Consider the following 16,196-nt stretch of genomic DNA (forward strand, 5'->3'; position numbering starts at 1 on the left):
TGGCTTGAGCAGTCAATCACCTACCATGTTTTGTCTTCCACAGATGGCGCTGCCTTTGTATTCTTTAATCTTCTACCTGCTACCCTTTCCCCTTGTTGGTCAGTGTAAATTGTCTTTGCTTAGCAGTGATGACAGTAGTCAACCTTGGTAACGTGAGATAACGTGTTCGTTACATTGCGTCGGAAATCAGCTCCAACGAAATCTATCCCCAAGAGAGTAAATCTATATTCTATCAAATTTGTTTTGTCATTCAACACAAATGACAGCTGAAAGATTAAGTCCGGGAGACCCAAACTCATTTTCAAGGCCAGGTAATTTCAAATCGAACTAAATTTCACTATAGTTAGTATCACATGGGGTTTGGTAAATGCTACCTTAGGCCAAGACCGTAACTCCCATTTGTGGATCATAATGTGAATTCCGACATTAGACTAACTTTTAGAGCTTGATGTTTTAAACAGATGAGGTTAAAGTAACCCACATGGACCTTGTGTTGGATGTGAGTTTTGATACAAAGACAATATCAGGTCATGTAGTACTATCAGTTGAAAAAGTAAATGTTGAAGCAAAAATATTGGTAAGTTATAATTTTCATTAGATGGTTAATTTTATTGAAAATGTATTCTAATTGCTTGGGACATCAAATATAGATTCTTGACAGTCGAGACTTGACAATATCTATGGTTCAGGACTTTGATACTAAGCAGCCATTAAAGTTTGAACTTGCCACAAGCTCCACAACTTTTGGGGAGAAACTGGAAATTCATCTCCCAGACAGTCCAAACTTCAAGTAATAATTTACATTATGTACTTAAATTTGCCTTATCTTCACAAGGTGTTGACATTTAAACAATCAATGAGCATTCGATACTTCACCTCAGGTTCAAAATATCAGTACATTATACTACTTCATCAAAATCTACTGCCTTACAGTGGCTCAGCCCAGAACAAACTTTGGGGAAAAAACATCCTTTTCTTTTTAGCCAGTGCCAGGTATTAACTGCATGCTAGTATGAAAGAAAAGAAGAAGAAACCAACAATAACTACCATAAATTAAATTTTTAATAGGCCATTCATTGCCGCTCATTGATACCTTGCCAAGATACACCAAGCAATAAAGTTACCTACGAAGCCAAAGTATAGCCCCTCCCTCCCCAATTTTTATCGTTAAATACTTATTTTTCTTTTTCTGGAAGATAACGGCGCCACATGACCTAACTGTATTGATGAGCGCCATTCGCCAGGGAGAGCCGGTCAAAACTGATGATAAAAAAATCCACAAATTTCATCAGCCGGTGCTCATCCCATCATATCTGTATGGTCAAGTCCAAACATATGATGATATCACAACTATTCTGTCTTCACAATCAAACACGTTTTGATAGATTGGCCATCGTTGTTGGAGATTTACAATCCCGTCAGATAGGCCCGCGGTCTCACGTTTGGTCCGAACCCGCTTTGCTGGATAAGGCTGCTTACGAGTTTGCGGAAGTATAACCTGATCGATAAATTATTTTAAATGGATAATCCAATATCAGTCCTATTACATTTCAGACAGAGGCTCAGCTGAGCGCTGCTGAAGATGTTTGTGGACCGTATGTGTGGGGAGTGTACGATTTGCTCGTGTTACCTCCTTCATTTCCGTTTGGGGGCATGGAAAATCCTTGTTTGACTTTTGTCACACCGACTTTGATAGTTAGTTTTCTTTTGTTGCAAGACGAAACCTTGTTTATTGTTTATGATCTAGGCAGGAGACCGTTCGCTTGTAGATGTTATTGCACACGAAATTGCACATAGTTGGACTGGAAACTTGGTCACTAATAGCAACTTCGAACACTTTTGGCTGAACGAAGGTAAAAATTTTCTATGCATAATGTTACTACATAAACAAAGCTAAACTGGATAAGTTTCTTTTATCATACATGTTATGCTCCGTGTCAATACCTGCAACCCCGCCATAATAAATCCAATCTTTGATACAGGTTTTACTGTTTTCGTTGAGCGGAAAATCGCAGGTCGTCTTCATGGCGAAGCTTCTCGCCATTTTGCAGCCATTGGCGGAAAAACATATTTAGCCGATACGGTATGCTTTGGTTTTTTGTTCTTGTCGTTTAATATTCCTTCAAATAATTTGCGACATGCTTGATTTTTTCATAGATTGAATCGATGGGAGCATCGAACCCTTTGACATCCTTGATGCCAGATCTTACTGGCATCGACCCTGACGATTCATTCTCGACAGTTCCTTATGAAAAGGGACAAGCATTTCTCTGGTATCTGGAAGAGTTAGTCGGTGGTCCAGGTAATTTGCCTTTCTTCATCCACAGTTCCAAAGCACCATTAAATGATATACTTCAATGTTTACAGGCGAGTTTGATCCTTTTCTGAAATCGTACATCGCCAATTTTCAATACCGTTCAATCGAAACGAACGATTTCGTTCAGTATCTTAAACATTATTTCCAAAATACTGCAGCCGCCGACAAACTTGAAAAAGTAGATTGGCAAACTTGGTTTCACTCTCCTGGAATGCCGCCAACATTTGTCAAGTAACTTGATTAATGATGTTATTCTGGTCTTCTTTTTTTCTTTTCTTAATAAAACGTGTTTATAGCTATGATGACAGTTTAGCCGTACCTTGCAAAGCCCTCTGTCAGCAGTGGAGTGATTGGAATAACAAGGGTTGTCCCGAACCTGTCTGCATGTCGCCTGAGGATTTGAAAACATTGTCTCCGTCACAAATTCAAGAATTCTTGGCCCAGTTGTTGCTCGGACCACCGCTGTCATGCAAAACTGTCGAAAAAATGCAACAAATTTATGGTCTGGACAGCGTCCAGAATGCGGAAATCAAATTTAGGTATGCCTCTTTTCTTCCTGTTAATGTGATCAAATTCCACTGTCATCGTTGATTGCAGGTGGTTACGTCTCTGTCTGAGAGCGCAGTACAAAGAATCGATTCCTTTGGCGGTCCAGTTTGCAACTTCACAAGGACGAATGAAGTATTGCCGACCGATTTTTAGGTATTTGGTATTGTTGTTTAGCATTACAAGTTTCAGTGCACATTCATAATTTTTTTTAGGGATTTGTATAACTGGGAAGATGCCCGGCCGTCGGCATTGGAAGCCTATGATAAAGTGAAGGACCAATGGATGTACGTTTGTGCTTATACAGTGGGAAAAGACCTTCATGTAATCCAGTGATTTTACTTCGTCAATGGTCTAAATGGCAATTGAAGCAATGGTAATAAAACAAACAAAAAAGAATAGTAAACAATAATAAAAGTCTTGGGGGAATTGCTTGTAGAACCAATTTTTCCCGATGTTCTATTAATTTTCACGTTAAGCATCTACAGGAATGGCACGAGAAATAAAGTACAGCAGAACGGCAAATGTATTAAAACCATGTTGTTGATAACTACAACAAAAACTGCTCTACTGATTGCCTCATCATTTGGCGACGGGATCGCAGTCGAAGCTCTTCTTGAAGGTTTATCGGCACAAGTTGAGGCGTTTTTACATCTTCCATTGTGACTCTACATCCATAACAAAGAACGACACTCCAATCTTCCATTGTTCCGGCATCCATTGTTTTGCAGCATTTTTTTCCTGGATTACTGCAGTTAGCATTACAAGATGTTAACTGCAGTTGAGCGTTGGTGCTACGTGGCTCAGCTTCAAGATCTTTTAAACCACTTGGTCCACTTCGCGAAATAGTCTGCGAAATGCTTCGAGCGGTGGATGCACTACAGAGAGTTGACTCTTCAATAGCTGAGAGGCATAACAAACAACGGGAGTCGTCTTTAAACTCGGAAGAACTCTTGTCGACCACGACGTTTGATTTGAGTTTGTCGCTGGTACGAAACAAAGTTGATATCGTAGCAGGAAAATTTGCTTGTAATGTAACTACAAACTCTTCGGTTAATCGCCCAATACTGGCTGTCGGACCTAACTAGATAATGAACCTCGGTTTACAGCCGTGTTACTGAATGATTGGCAACAAATTACCTTTGATGACAATGTTGGTAAACACAGAGAATCAATCTCCAAAAAGTTTGCTAAATAGGCAACTTCTTTATCGACAAACTCGCGCATGGGTCGCAGGAAAACTACACCTGTGCGTGTATCGGCAAATCCCTGGGACAAGTTGAAATTAATTTGGGGTAAAGAAAGTATATAGAAAACCGGCAGCTACTTACAATTTCTTGAGCAATTTGTGCCCCTCTTCCTTGACCGACAGCGGATAATAGCTGACCAGCCAATCTAGTAGCATTGGGACCCAAAAATACTTTAGAGTAATTTAAATGCGTAGCAATAAGCGTAATCAGACGCTGTTTCAAACGTAGAAGCAAATCTTCCTTTGCCGTAAGGCTTTTTACGGAACTAAAAAGTTTTTCAAATTGGTTTGCGTAAACCGAAGGTTCAACTTCGTAAGAATTCATCTGTAGCTTCACATCACTGACGTCCGTCGCCAAGCTGTATTCCAGGCTACAAATGTAAACGTCCAGGCAGTTTCTTTTAGCGTATTCAAGGACAAAATCTATACTTGCCTTTCTTTCTTCCTTAGAAAGATTTAAAATTCCACCTTCTGAAAAACATACACAATTCAGGAATTATTCATAATTCTCTAATTAAGATTCTTTCAGTTTGTTTACCATCTATGTACAACAAACTGGGTTTGATAACCAATTTCATTTTGTTGGAATCTGATGGTTCTAAACCTTGCTTGATAAGGTGTACCATAGACCCACTAGACAACCCACCAGAATATGCTAACAAAACCTGGTCGTTGTGCTGGAGTATACGAGCTTTTCCAATGGTTGAACGGAATTTATGGACAGCATATTTCATGAAGCAGTCCCTGAAGTGGAAACACCAATATTAAAATGCTAAACTAAGACAAATTTACCTTACCGGCAATATGGGTCTGTTTTACGAAGAAGAACCTGGGCCTTTAAAATACGACATTTGCGGCACAAAGCATCCTTACTAGTAAAAACGGGTTAAAAATTAATTTTCTTTATAGCACTTATAGTCACCTTACAAAAGTAATTTTGGAGTTGCAACCATGGTATCGGTGGGTAAATTTTCTTCGTTGATGGAACACATATTGAACTTTTTCCACTTGTGTTAGCGTCAAACAATTCAAAAATGAGGCAGAGGAATATACCAAATCGTGCCAAAAAGTAGGACACTGCACATGCCGTGAAAAATAACTTATCAAATACCAATACACCGAAACCCGAACCGTCCACAGATTTCATCGTCTGCTTTATGGCAAATATTGTTTTTGCCAAAGCTTTTTCTGCGTAAGCACTCGAAACAAAAAATGTTAAATTTATGGCCAATTGAAATCTAAAAAAAATAATAACTTACAATTTCTCTTAATTAATAAAACAAAAAGGATTTTATTGCATTAACCTTCTATGAAATACTGGCAACTCCCAAGCCGTAGCTAAATAGCATCCCGTCTCCCATTGCATCAGCTGGTGTATCCCGGCTAGACACGTTTGTAACGTAATATTTTTGGTTAATTGCTAGTGTTGCAGGCTTAATATTTTTCCAACCATGGCTGAAGAAGAAGCAGTAAGTCTTTTAGTTATCAATGTTTGTGTTTCAAATTATCTTAACTGACTTATCATTTTGTCAAGATCTTTGATCCATCTTTGAAGAAGAAGAAGAAAAAGGCAAAGAAGACCCCGTTTGATTTTGATGCAGCTCTAGCCGGCGGAACAGCTGGTAATGAACCTACCGAAGTGGAAGTAGGGAAAGAGAATGAGAACCCAGAAGAAGAAGAAGTTAAAGATATAGATGACCTAGATCTGGATAGTTTTGGCAAGAAGAAGAAAAAGTCAAAAAAGAAGGCTTTCCCAATTGAGGACCTTGAAGTAGCCTCACCTGAAGTAGAAGGTCAAGATGGAGAAGCAGTTGAAGACCAAGAAGATTTAGACCTTGATTTTTCAAAAAGTTTAAAGAAAAAGAAAAAGAAGAAAATCACTGGTGCTGTAGAAGAAGAAAAAGATGAAAAAGGTGAGAATACACTGTCTAGCAAAAGAAACCATAATTTTGTTTTCTAAACCATTGTTAACCATAAATTTTCTGCAGAGGAAAGCACTGGTGTTGCATGGACCAATGATGGAGACTACACATACGATGAATTGCTTAATAGAGTTTTCAACATTATGAGAGAAAAGAATCCAGAAATGGTAGCAGGAGAAAAGAAAAAGTTTACAATGAGGCCTCCTCAGGTTGTCCGAATTGGAACTAAGAAAACATCTTTTGCAAATTTCTCCGAAATCTGCAAAATGTACGTTCCTTCTTAAAACTTATTATTTTGAGTAGTTTTTATTGTAATATAACATTGATTTGGCAGGTTACATAGGCAACCGAAACACGTATTAGCCTTTCTCCTGGCTGAGCTTGGTACCAGTGGATCTGTTGATGGAAACAATCAACTCATCATCAAAGGGCGATTTCAGCAAAAACAGATGGAAAATGTATTACGTCGCTACGTAAAAGAATACGTCACTTGTCATACGTGCCGTTCCCCTGATACCATTCTACAGAAGGATACTCGCCTCTTTTTTCTTCAGTGTGAAACATGCGGCTCAAGGTGTTCTGTGGCCTCCATCAAATCTGGTTTCCAGGCCGTGACCGGAAAGCGTGCGGCCATTCGAGCCAAAACAGCGTAAATTGGTTCGTTTTGAAAAGAAAAATATGTGCTGTGTTTTGTCATAACGAGAGAAATAAATTTCTTTCGTTTATATTTTACTTCTTTCTATTTAATAATTAATGGCGTAATAATAAATATTAGACAACACAAATTTCATTTTCAAGAGAATGCAAGTTTAGGTAAATATGAAATTTCAATTTTGTTCTCGTTGAATATTTGCTCCACTAATCAATCCTTTTACATTGCTTAAAGGTGCTCGACAGACACATAATTTTGTTCTGCAGGAATATCTTCGCCAATTGTTTCGGAACTGGTTATTTCGTAAGGTTTGTGGTCGTTTGTCACCTCCCTTTTTTCCTTCGAAGAAGAAAAGCAGTCACGCTGTATCAAAGAAATATGGTCAAGTTGCGTATCCTCGACGCGTTCAGTATCTTCCGATTGAACAGAGGAAAACCAATTTCCAATGATCGGTACCACTGAGAGACCGCGGATGCCAGGCGGAGCAGGTTGTTCATTGGTCTCGGAGCTCAGCAATCCACTTCCGTTCAATTTCGATTGACCTTTGTAAAGCGGTATGTATAGCGCCAAGTCGTCATCGTCAGCATCCATTCGCTTTCGTTTGCGCTATAATATTAAAGAAGAGTGTGTAATGGATGCAGTTTATGTATAAAATTGATAGACTTACGCCTGATCCAGGTTCAATGTCACGAGATGATCCAGTTTGCCGTACCGATATCAACTGCGATAGCGATTTCCATAAGCGGACGAACAAACTGTTCTTTGATATACCGTGAGGCTTCGCAGTCAATGAGAAAATCTTAATAGACATTTTAATGATATTTCTGAAATATTGTTACTAACAGATTCAGGAGACCAAGAGCGAAATTCTTCTGCCCCTTCCAAATCTTGTATAGCCAAGCGCCACGTCCGAATTTTAGAAGCCTAGGAAGGACATTATTTCAACAGCTTTGTTTTTTTTTTCCCGAAGAGAATGCTTACCATTTGTTGGCGCAAATCCCGAATCGGCGTTGAAATTGTGCTTTGAGATAGATCTTCCATCAAGGATACACAACTGGGATCGAACAAACTTTCATCGACGGTGGTAGATACTGACGAAAATGGTGTCCAATCTTCTGCATCAGATGATCTTTCTTTATTACAGGGAGTACCTAGTTTACATACCAAAAGGTTCATTACAAAATACTTGAGTAGCTTGTTTTCTAATGAGAAACAATTACCACTTGAAGAAATTGATATGTGACGGAGATTCAATAACTTAGGAAGTCCATTTATTTCAGTGCCTATAGAATTTGATGATGCCGACACCAAATGACTATTAGCCTTGGGAGATTGCTTAGATTTTACTGGATCTTTAAAATGGAAATTAACATAAGCAATATTCTATTCCTAATTTCAATGACTGTAACTTACTATTAGGAACAACTAAGCTTTCCATCACATGAAGTAGGCGGTCAACTGCATTCAAGGATATTCTAACCACCTTAAATTTTCTTAATTTTTGGAAAAATCCTTCTTCTCGATTTGTGACCTTAAGACATATACAAAAGTAAAGAATATTTCTTTATAAATTTGCCTACAAAACAAAAGAATTAAACAAATACCATTCTTGCTGTAAAAAAATTTGAGCCTCCAATAACTAAAGTTGATAAAACCAAGGTACCCAAAGCAACTGAATAAATATAAGAGATAGTTAAGTTTATTTTTCGTGGGAACTAAAAATCTGGGTGCACTGGGAAATACTTTTACAGAGAATTGCAAGAAAAACCTGCTTGATTAACTTACTAAGTTTGTGGAAAAGGGAAACTTTTGCCAGGTACGCCCCAGAGGTACGAGTAAATTCGTGGAATCCTGCAGCAATCAATGACAGAGTGCTTCGTTGATCTTCATGGCGGCCATGGCTAGCCATACTATTGATAATGATGAAAAATTCAAGTAATTACTGTGACAAGCCGAAATGTATGTTGTGAGTTTCGACACAAACTCCGAAAGACTAAAGAATTCTTTGCCTTCAAACAGCTGAGTTGGCCGCTCGTATCCCAAGGGAAAATAAACTCGCTACCACAGGGGAAGCATCAGTACCGTGGATTTCATTTATGGACAACTAGGGGCATATATTTTGAATTTAAAACAGCCTGGCGCCCGCAATGCGCGTATTAGTAATTGCAAAATTACGACGTTGTCACTATTTGGAGAACGGTAAAGCTGAATATGCGTGAAATTTCAGCATTCCACTAGATAAATCCGATATAGTTTGCTTTTCCTCACAGTTTTTTTATGTTCAATATGTTGATGCATAAGTGGCTGATTCTACTGAAAAAAAAATCTTTAATAATCGAGGTTAGTTGTGGAGTTTCTTATCTGTCAATAGCGCGTAGTTTTTCCAGCGGACGAAAATAACGTCGTTGTTGTCTGTCAAGTTATTAGTTAGGATTTTTTTTTTAATCTCCATTTGTTGTAATGAAAACGATTTAATAATCGGAATAAATACCAAATTTCAAACAAAAAGGAAAAAAACGCGTACAAAACAATGTTTTCTTTGTTCAAGCAAACGTATCCTGCGACAAGTGTGGAACATGCAATATATTGCCGTTTCTATGGCGGTCAAGAAAAAAACTTGGTGATTGCCGGTGCTAACGTATTGCGAATATTCCGGCTCATTCCAAATACAGATGAAAAAATGTTGAAAAAGGAAATTTCTGATGGTCTACCTCCTAAAATGAAATTAGAATGTTTAGCATCATACAATCTATTTGGGAAAGTCATGTCCATTGCAGCCGTCAGTCTTCCAGGATCATCTCAAGATACAATATTGATGAGCTTTGCTCATGCCAAACTTAGTCTCATTGAATATGATCCTATTACTGATAATCTTAAAACTTTATCACTTCATAACTTTGAAGGCAAGTATCTGTAATGCCAGTTTAAGAGGATTTCATAAATTGATACTCTTCGTTTTAGATGAAGGCATTGGAAGCAGCCATAAAATACCAGAAATCCGAGTCGATCCGGAAGGAAGGTGTGCTGCTTTGTTGATTTTCCGGAATACCCTAGCAATCCTTCCTTTTCGGAAAGATTCTGCCCATGACAGCAATGTCACTCTCTCTTCTTATATCATCAAGCTTACAGATCTAGAAGAAAGAGTTGATAATGTGATTGATGTGCAGTTCTTACATGGCTACTATGAGCCAACATTAATCATCCTCTATGAGCCTGTTGGGACATTCCCAGGACGAATAGCCGTTCGCCAGGACACTTGTAATATGGTGGCCGTGTCGTTAAACACACAACAACGAGTCCATCCTATCATCTGGTCACTGAATAGTCTTCCATTCGATTGTTCTCAGTTATTGCCAGTCCCTAAACCATTAGGGGGAGCGTTAATTGTAGCAGTGAATTCTATCATTTATGTCAATCAAAGCGTCCCACCGTACGGGGTGTCTGTCAATAGCGTTGCAGACCATTGCACCAGTTTTCCCTTGAGTACGTTGGTAGCTATTATTAGTAAGTTTACGAGGTCATAACTAATTTCGTCAATTTGAATAGAAACGCAAGAAGGCTCAAGGATAACCCTAGATTGCGCGCGAGCTGCCTTTCTGCAGTACGATCGAGTGGTCCTTTCACTGAAAGGGGGCGAATTGTACGTGCTGACGTTATTTGCAGATAGTATGCGATCTGTCCGCAAATTTCACCTGGAGAAGGCTGCCGCCAGCGTCTTGACTACTTGTCTATGTATCTGCGATAGCTACCTGTTTCTCGGCTCTCGGCTCGGCAATTCTTTACTGTTGGCTTTTCAAACTAAGGATTACAACCAGCATCCCACTTCATTTGCTGCCAAAAAACCAAAAATGGAACAATTCAGCTCGCTCTTTGATCAGGTAATTGATTAATATTTGTTTCATTTCAGTATTTTAAAAATAAAAAAAATTGGTAACTAGGAATTAGATCATTTAGATGAGGAGGAAATCGACAATTACCTTTACGGTGAAGACCACGAGTCGTCTGATAGTAAAGCAATTAGCTATCAATTTGAAGTTTGTGACAGCCTCCTCAATATTGGGCCTTGTGGACAGGTTGGCATAAATATAGCTGGATAATCAGCTCTTAAGTAACATACCACAATGAAATTTTAGATGGCGGTGGGAGAACCTGCATCAACATGCACGGAATTCGATAAAAGGAGCCCAGATCCAGACGTTGAAATCGTCACGACCTCTGGCTATGGGAAGAATGGAGCAATATGTGTTCTCCAACGTTCAATAAAACCGCAAGTACATCTCCTTGTATTGTACGTTGTCCGTGCTTTTGAATTCTGAACGAATAACTTGTTTCCAGGTGGTCACCACTTTTGAGCTCCCAGAAGTCAGCGACATGTTCACGGTCTTTGCAGCGCGTAATAATGAAGAGACACTAATGCATACTTATCTGCTACTTTCACGACCGGATTCTACGATGGTAAACATTTCTCGCTTACGCTTATACTATGTTTATCGAGAGAATACTACCCTTACTTAGGTTTTACAAACCGGAGAAGAAATTAATGAAATGGACCAGTCAGGATTTAACGTGACTAGTCCAACTTTATTGGCAACAAATCTAGGGAATAATCGATTCATTGTTCAAGTTTGCCCTACAAGCGTGCGACTGCTTGATGCAGCTGCCACCGTTGTTCAGGAGTTAGAAATGGATTCTGACTTTCTCATTAGTTCGGCATCGGTTTCTGATCCCTACATTGCCTTGCTAGCTCAAAATGGTCGAGTCAGTCTAGTCACATTCGTTGAGGGATCTAAACTGGAAATGGCTTTTCCTATTTCCTCTAAGGTAATAGTATTGCCATTTGAAAAAGAACATGTCTAAAACAGTCATTTCGATGCAGAATTCTCCAGTGGTTTGTTTGTGTTTGTACCGTGACATCAGTGGTTTGTTTAGCACAACCATACCGGAAATGGATTGGTCGGAATCAACAAAATTAAACACGGAAAACAAGCCCGTAAGCGCCAAAAGGTATGTCCTTAATGTCTCTTTCAATGAGAGGAGAACTAATAAAATCTATCGTATTCAGAGAGATGGATGATGAAGAAGACTATCTGTACGGCGATACCAACGCTGAACAAAACAGCCACCCTGTAGAGGAAGCTTCTCACACAAAATTTTCTCCTCAACAGAAGTAATAATATTTTACATTTCGTTTTCACTTCCTTTTATTCTATACTAGTTTATTTACATACGCAATTTTATTTAGATATTAATTTTTTAAAATTTGTGCTTAGCTATTGACTATTTACTTTATTTGTTTTACCATTTTTACCTTCTCATTTTCGGTTATCGTGCATTGCCTAATTTTACAGCTTTGTATGTTTACGTATTTATTTCTTTTCGTACAGAGTAACTGATTACTTCCGTGAAATAAAACCCACCTACTGGCTTTCCATCATTCGGCAAAATGGGGCATTAGAAATCTTCTCGCTTAATGGAAAATTTGTGCTGGATTCCTTTCGTGCCGGCCACGTTCATCTAGGCCATCGACTTCTTGTAAATGCCCTGTACGACGAAATGTCTGCCGCTTCCTCAATTCGTTGCAACATTGTCGAAATGGGTATCTTTGGTTTGGGACACCTCCATAGGCGACCATTATTGGTAATGAGGACTTCAGATTTTGGCGTTTTGCTTTATGAAGCCATACCTTCATTACCAGCTTACGAAAGCAAACAAAAAAATGAACTTAAACTTCGATTCAGGAAACTGAATCATAGTCTCCTTCTGAGGGAAACAAAAACATAGTAAGTTGTCTGAACGGAAGTAATAACTTGACGAGAACATGTTCTCTAAATTTTTTTCACTTGTACATGTTTTTTTGTTATTTTGCATTATAGTGTTCGAAAAGGTGGGCAATCAGTGGTGTTAGAACCTTATTCATGGAAAACTAATCAATTCAAATATTTTCAAAATATTGCCGGTTATTCCGGGGTAAGGATTTTTTCTAGGTAATCTGTGTTTGTCATTAGTAACGTTTCGCTTTTGTTTTCTAGGTTTTTATCGGTGGCCCCTATCCGCACTGGTTATTTATGACTTCACGTGGCGAATTGCGTTTACATCCCATGAGTATCGATGGCCCAGTAAAGTGCTTCGCGTGTTTCCACAATGTTAATTGTTCTCAAGGGTTTATCTACCTGAATCGCAAAGTAAGATCTTCTATTTTAGTACGTTAACAATAATCACAACCAATTTATTTTAACGGTTCGTCGTAGGATGAATTAAGGATATGTCTTTTACCAACTTTGTTTAATTATGACGCGCCTTGGCCCGTCCGTAAAGTGCCACTTCGTTGCACTCCACATTACCTGATTTATCATGTTGAAACAAAAACTTATATATTAGCTACAAGCCTGGCTGAACCGACAAATAGGATTTATAGGTAAAATCAATGTTTCGTGTTTTATAAGTCCTTTCTGTAAAACTGATTCCTTAAGGTTCAACGGAGATGATAAAGAACTAAGTTTAGAAGAAAGAGATGATCGCTTCCCCTACCCACATGTAGAAAAGTTTGCCATCCAGCTAATTTCACCCGTAACTTGGGAAGTAAGAATGATCGAATATTTGTTACTAAAAGTTACATTTACTAGATATCCCTAACATACCTTGTGAGATTGCTGCTTATTAGTATTTTCATTTGCGAAAGCATTCCTTGGAGTGTCGGACTGTGTACTTCGTTTTTGAAAACGGAAAGCTACACACCACATACTATTGATCATATTGTTTTTCATTAGGCAGTTCCGAACACCCGTATGGACTTAGATGACTGGGAGCACGTTACCTGTCTGAAGACTGTTAGTCTAGAATACGAGGGTCACGCTTCCGGTTTGAAAGATTATTTAGCTGTTAGCACAAATTACAACTATGGAGAGGACATCATTAGCCGTGGTCGAATCTTCATTCTTGATTTGATCGAGGTCGTTCCAGAGCCCGGACAGCCCTTAACCAAGAACAAGATCAAGACACTCTATGCTAAAGACCAGAAAGGCCCCGTTGCTGCCATAAGCAGTGTTTGCGGTTACCTTGTGGCTGCAATCGGACAAAAAGTGGGTGGCCAATTACTAATTCGTGACTTAAACAAATTTTAATGCAACTTCTAACGCCATAAATTCTAGATTTATCTATGGCAACTCAAAAATGATGATCTGGTCGGAATAGCGTTCATCGACACGGAAATTTACATTCACCAGTTACTCAATATCAAAAGTTTCATCTTGGCGGCGGATGTGTATAAAAGCGTTTCGGTACTGCGTTTCCAGGAAGAATACCGAACGCTGTGCATTGTAGCGCGTGACTATCAGCCCTTGGAAGTCATGACCGTCGACTATTACATCGATAACACACAACTTGGCTTCCTGGTTAGCGACGCAGAGCAGAATTTGATTCTTTACATGTACCAACCGGAAGCACGAGAGAGTCATGGGGGACATCGGCTCATCCGCAAAGCAGATTTCCATGTGGGTCAAGTAGTCTCAACGATGTTCCGAATCAAGTAAGTTCAGTTCGCTTTTTTGTGTTGTAGTAGGGTCCTTTGTGGTTCTTCATTAGGGAATCTCATATCAATAGCTTGCATTAAGTAGATAACATTTGACATTAGAAGTTCAAAGATAGATGTTCCAAAAGTTAGTTCAATAATGTGTAGTTTTTTATGAGAGGTAACCAATTGATTGCAGAAGTTGGATTATTCTTTCTCTATCTTACCTTAGGTGCAAAGTCAGTGATCCTACGACCGAAAAGCGCTTCCCTCCTCTTATCGAGAAACGGCAAATGATTGGATTTGGGACTCTTGATGGTGGATTAGGATATGTACTGCCTATTCCAGAAAAAACTTACCGCCGCTTGCAAATGCTTCACAATGTTCTTCATACAACCATGACTCACGCCGGGGGATTGAATCCTAAGGCCCATCGAGCTTATCAAAGCAAGAATAAGAGCTTGGTTAACAGCACGAAATCAATTGTTGACGGTGAACTCGTCTTCAGTTTCCTTACACTTCCACAAGAAGAACAAATTGAAGTAGCAAGAAAAATTGGGACTAAAGTTGAAGAATTAATAGACGATTTCATTGAAATTGATCGGTACACGGCACATTTTTGAATAGGAACTCGCATTCAATACACGATCGTTCATCGATAATTTTGTAGCAAAAAGAGCAAAGAAGCAAATAATCCTGTTTTATTGAAATATTTAAAAAATTAGATAATCAAAAGTAGCGTATCATGATGCATTTAGAATATTCGTCCAAACAGCTTGTTAACATATTAGTTGGCAGAATAACTTTTTAGTTTGTCGAGTGTCCATTTTTTTTGTTTGATTGCTTCTCGTAGCTTACCATACTCCTTGACGAGGCAATTGAATTCCTCTCCGACCGATTTGTAACGGTTTAACCTTAACTGTGAAGCTCGGATTTCGTTTTCAATTTGTTCGGATTTTGTTTCTAATTCCTTAGAGATTTTCTTCAGGGCAGGAACGGTTTGTTCAGTGTACGTTTCGTACAGAATTTCTAAGTGTAACGATTTTATTTTGAGGTAAAGAGCGTCACATTGCACTTCGAGGGACTCGCTTTTCGCGATATTCCGTCGATTTTCACCGTCAACCAAGTGCTCCCGAAGAAGATTTTCCATGATGTGCAAGCTCTCAAGAAGAATTGAAGTGTACTTAGCGTACTGCTCTTTCAATAACACATCATTTTCTTCCATTATTTTCTTATAATCATCCAAAGTTTCCATTCTTGCACCTATCAGAGATGAAAGCTGGCTAATTTTTGCCAAAATCAAATCTTCGTTGTTGCCTTTTAAAGGAAAAAGTGATAAACAAAGGTCTTATTAACAACTTAAAGCTAATTACCTTGAATATCTTGTCCTAGTTCACTTAACAACAAGACTCCTTTTTCAATGAGTTCATTTTTTAACTGTTCTTGTGCCCATATAGTTATATCATCATCTATTGATTCTTGCTTAAAATGAATTCCGAAGACATGCAAATTGTCATCATCCTTCAATTTCTCCTCTTTTATTATTCGCATAGACTGATGTAGTTCAGATGATATAAATGATTTTTCCAAAACTTCACGAGACTGTTGCAGATATAGAAAACTTATTTAGCTTGAAAATGTTGGAACTGACAATAAATTTACCTTATCATCTTCCACTCTGGGATTAGCAATGATGTCCCAAACACTGTCATAGATGAGCTTTACAGCATCATAACTTTTTTTTGTTCTTTGATACTCCCGAGAAATTTCTCGCCTTTCGTCGTTTTGAGACCTTGTAGCAAAATTATTGGGGCATATTTTATGCTCAAACAAATTTTTTAGGAACTGTGCAAAATGGGGGTAACGTTCAGCTTGAGAAGGAGTTATAAAAGAGCTTGCCATTTGAGTCTTTGTATACCCAACACTAGAAAAAAAAATTGGTTTCTTCGATAAGGTTTACAGCAAACCCGTTTAATGAAACAATGCAAACATTAGCAAATCTA

General features: G+C 38.5%; 6 protein-coding genes across 7 annotated transcripts; 3 read left to right on the forward strand and 3 right to left on the reverse strand.

Annotated features, from left to right (window-relative positions):
* Positions 1 to 124: 124 nt before the first annotated feature.
* Positions 125 to 3,262, forward strand: LOC130698511 (leukotriene A-4 hydrolase-like). The gene is made up of 15 exons (XM_057521178.2): positions 125 to 311; positions 462 to 577; positions 651 to 790; positions 882 to 993; positions 1,069 to 1,137; positions 1,197 to 1,315; positions 1,386 to 1,491; positions 1,555 to 1,695; positions 1,748 to 1,853; positions 1,983 to 2,083; positions 2,158 to 2,302; positions 2,368 to 2,548; positions 2,614 to 2,856; positions 2,915 to 3,019; positions 3,079 to 3,262. The coding sequence occupies exons 1-15, from the start codon at positions 260 to 262 to the stop codon at positions 3,197 to 3,199; spliced, it is 1,857 nt and encodes a 618-aa protein (XP_057377161.1). The 5' UTR covers positions 125 to 259; the 3' UTR covers positions 3,200 to 3,262.
* A 109-nt stretch (positions 3,263 to 3,371) lies between these two features.
* LOC130698527 (cytoplasmic tRNA 2-thiolation protein 2-like) lies at positions 3,372 to 5,212 on the reverse strand. Its single transcript, XM_057521197.2, has 6 exons — positions 5,040 to 5,212; positions 4,910 to 4,984; positions 4,651 to 4,856; positions 4,195 to 4,583; positions 4,004 to 4,132; positions 3,372 to 3,947 (listed from the first exon to the last, which is right to left on the reverse strand). Exons 1-6 carry the CDS (start codon positions 5,102 to 5,104, stop codon positions 3,414 to 3,416), a joined length of 1,398 nt encoding a protein of 465 aa, XP_057377180.1. The 5' UTR covers positions 5,105 to 5,212; the 3' UTR covers positions 3,372 to 3,413.
* A 219-nt stretch (positions 5,213 to 5,431) lies between these two features.
* LOC130698545 (eukaryotic translation initiation factor 2 subunit 2-like) lies at positions 5,432 to 6,759 on the forward strand. Its single transcript, XM_057521217.2, has 4 exons — positions 5,432 to 5,581; positions 5,647 to 6,025; positions 6,101 to 6,302; positions 6,369 to 6,759. Exons 1-4 carry the CDS (start codon positions 5,564 to 5,566, stop codon positions 6,685 to 6,687), a joined length of 918 nt encoding a protein of 305 aa, XP_057377200.1. The 5' UTR covers positions 5,432 to 5,563; the 3' UTR covers positions 6,688 to 6,759.
* On the reverse strand, positions 6,710 to 8,764 carry LOC130698537 (uncharacterized). 2 transcript variants are annotated; one of them, XM_057521208.2, is made up of 8 exons: positions 8,472 to 8,764; positions 8,291 to 8,358; positions 8,100 to 8,217; positions 7,907 to 8,032; positions 7,668 to 7,837; positions 7,530 to 7,610; positions 7,354 to 7,464; positions 6,710 to 7,292 (listed from the first exon to the last, which is right to left on the reverse strand). In XM_057521208.2, the coding sequence occupies exons 1-8, from the start codon at positions 8,593 to 8,595 to the stop codon at positions 6,915 to 6,917; spliced, it is 1,176 nt and encodes a 391-aa protein (XP_057377191.1). In that variant the 5' UTR covers positions 8,596 to 8,764; the 3' UTR covers positions 6,710 to 6,914. The 2 variants fall into 2 exon arrangements, with proteins under 2 accessions (XP_057377191.1, XP_057377190.1); XM_057521207.2 differs by having other exon boundaries at positions 7,907 to 8,038; positions 8,472 to 8,762.
* Positions 8,765 to 9,077: 313 nt separating this feature from the next.
* LOC130698573 (cleavage and polyadenylation specificity factor subunit 1-like) lies at positions 9,078 to 14,855 on the forward strand. The gene is made up of 17 exons (XM_057521253.2): positions 9,078 to 9,589; positions 9,648 to 10,169; positions 10,233 to 10,564; positions 10,625 to 10,759; positions 10,820 to 10,957; positions 11,022 to 11,141; positions 11,202 to 11,507; positions 11,563 to 11,690; positions 11,749 to 11,853; positions 12,071 to 12,466; positions 12,560 to 12,653; positions 12,716 to 12,868; positions 12,935 to 13,101; positions 13,157 to 13,265; positions 13,454 to 13,765; positions 13,835 to 14,211; positions 14,426 to 14,855. The coding sequence occupies exons 1-17, from the start codon at positions 9,217 to 9,219 to the stop codon at positions 14,814 to 14,816; spliced, it is 4,158 nt and encodes a 1,385-aa protein (XP_057377236.1). The 5' UTR covers positions 9,078 to 9,216; the 3' UTR covers positions 14,817 to 14,855.
* Positions 14,856 to 14,873: 18 nt separating this feature from the next.
* Positions 14,874 to 16,196, reverse strand: LOC130698541 (HAUS augmin-like complex subunit 4). The gene is made up of 3 exons (XM_057521212.2): positions 15,856 to 16,196; positions 15,567 to 15,795; positions 14,874 to 15,510 (listed from the first exon to the last, which is right to left on the reverse strand). The coding sequence occupies exons 1-3, from the start codon at positions 16,093 to 16,095 to the stop codon at positions 14,981 to 14,983; spliced, it is 999 nt and encodes a 332-aa protein (XP_057377195.1). The 5' UTR covers positions 16,096 to 16,196; the 3' UTR covers positions 14,874 to 14,980.

This window comes from Daphnia carinata, chromosome 3 (genome assembly GCF_022539665.2).
Source record: "Daphnia carinata strain CSIRO-1 chromosome 3, CSIRO_AGI_Dcar_HiC_V3, whole genome shotgun sequence".
NCBI classification, from domain to species: domain Eukaryota; kingdom Metazoa; phylum Arthropoda; class Branchiopoda; order Diplostraca; family Daphniidae; genus Daphnia; species Daphnia carinata.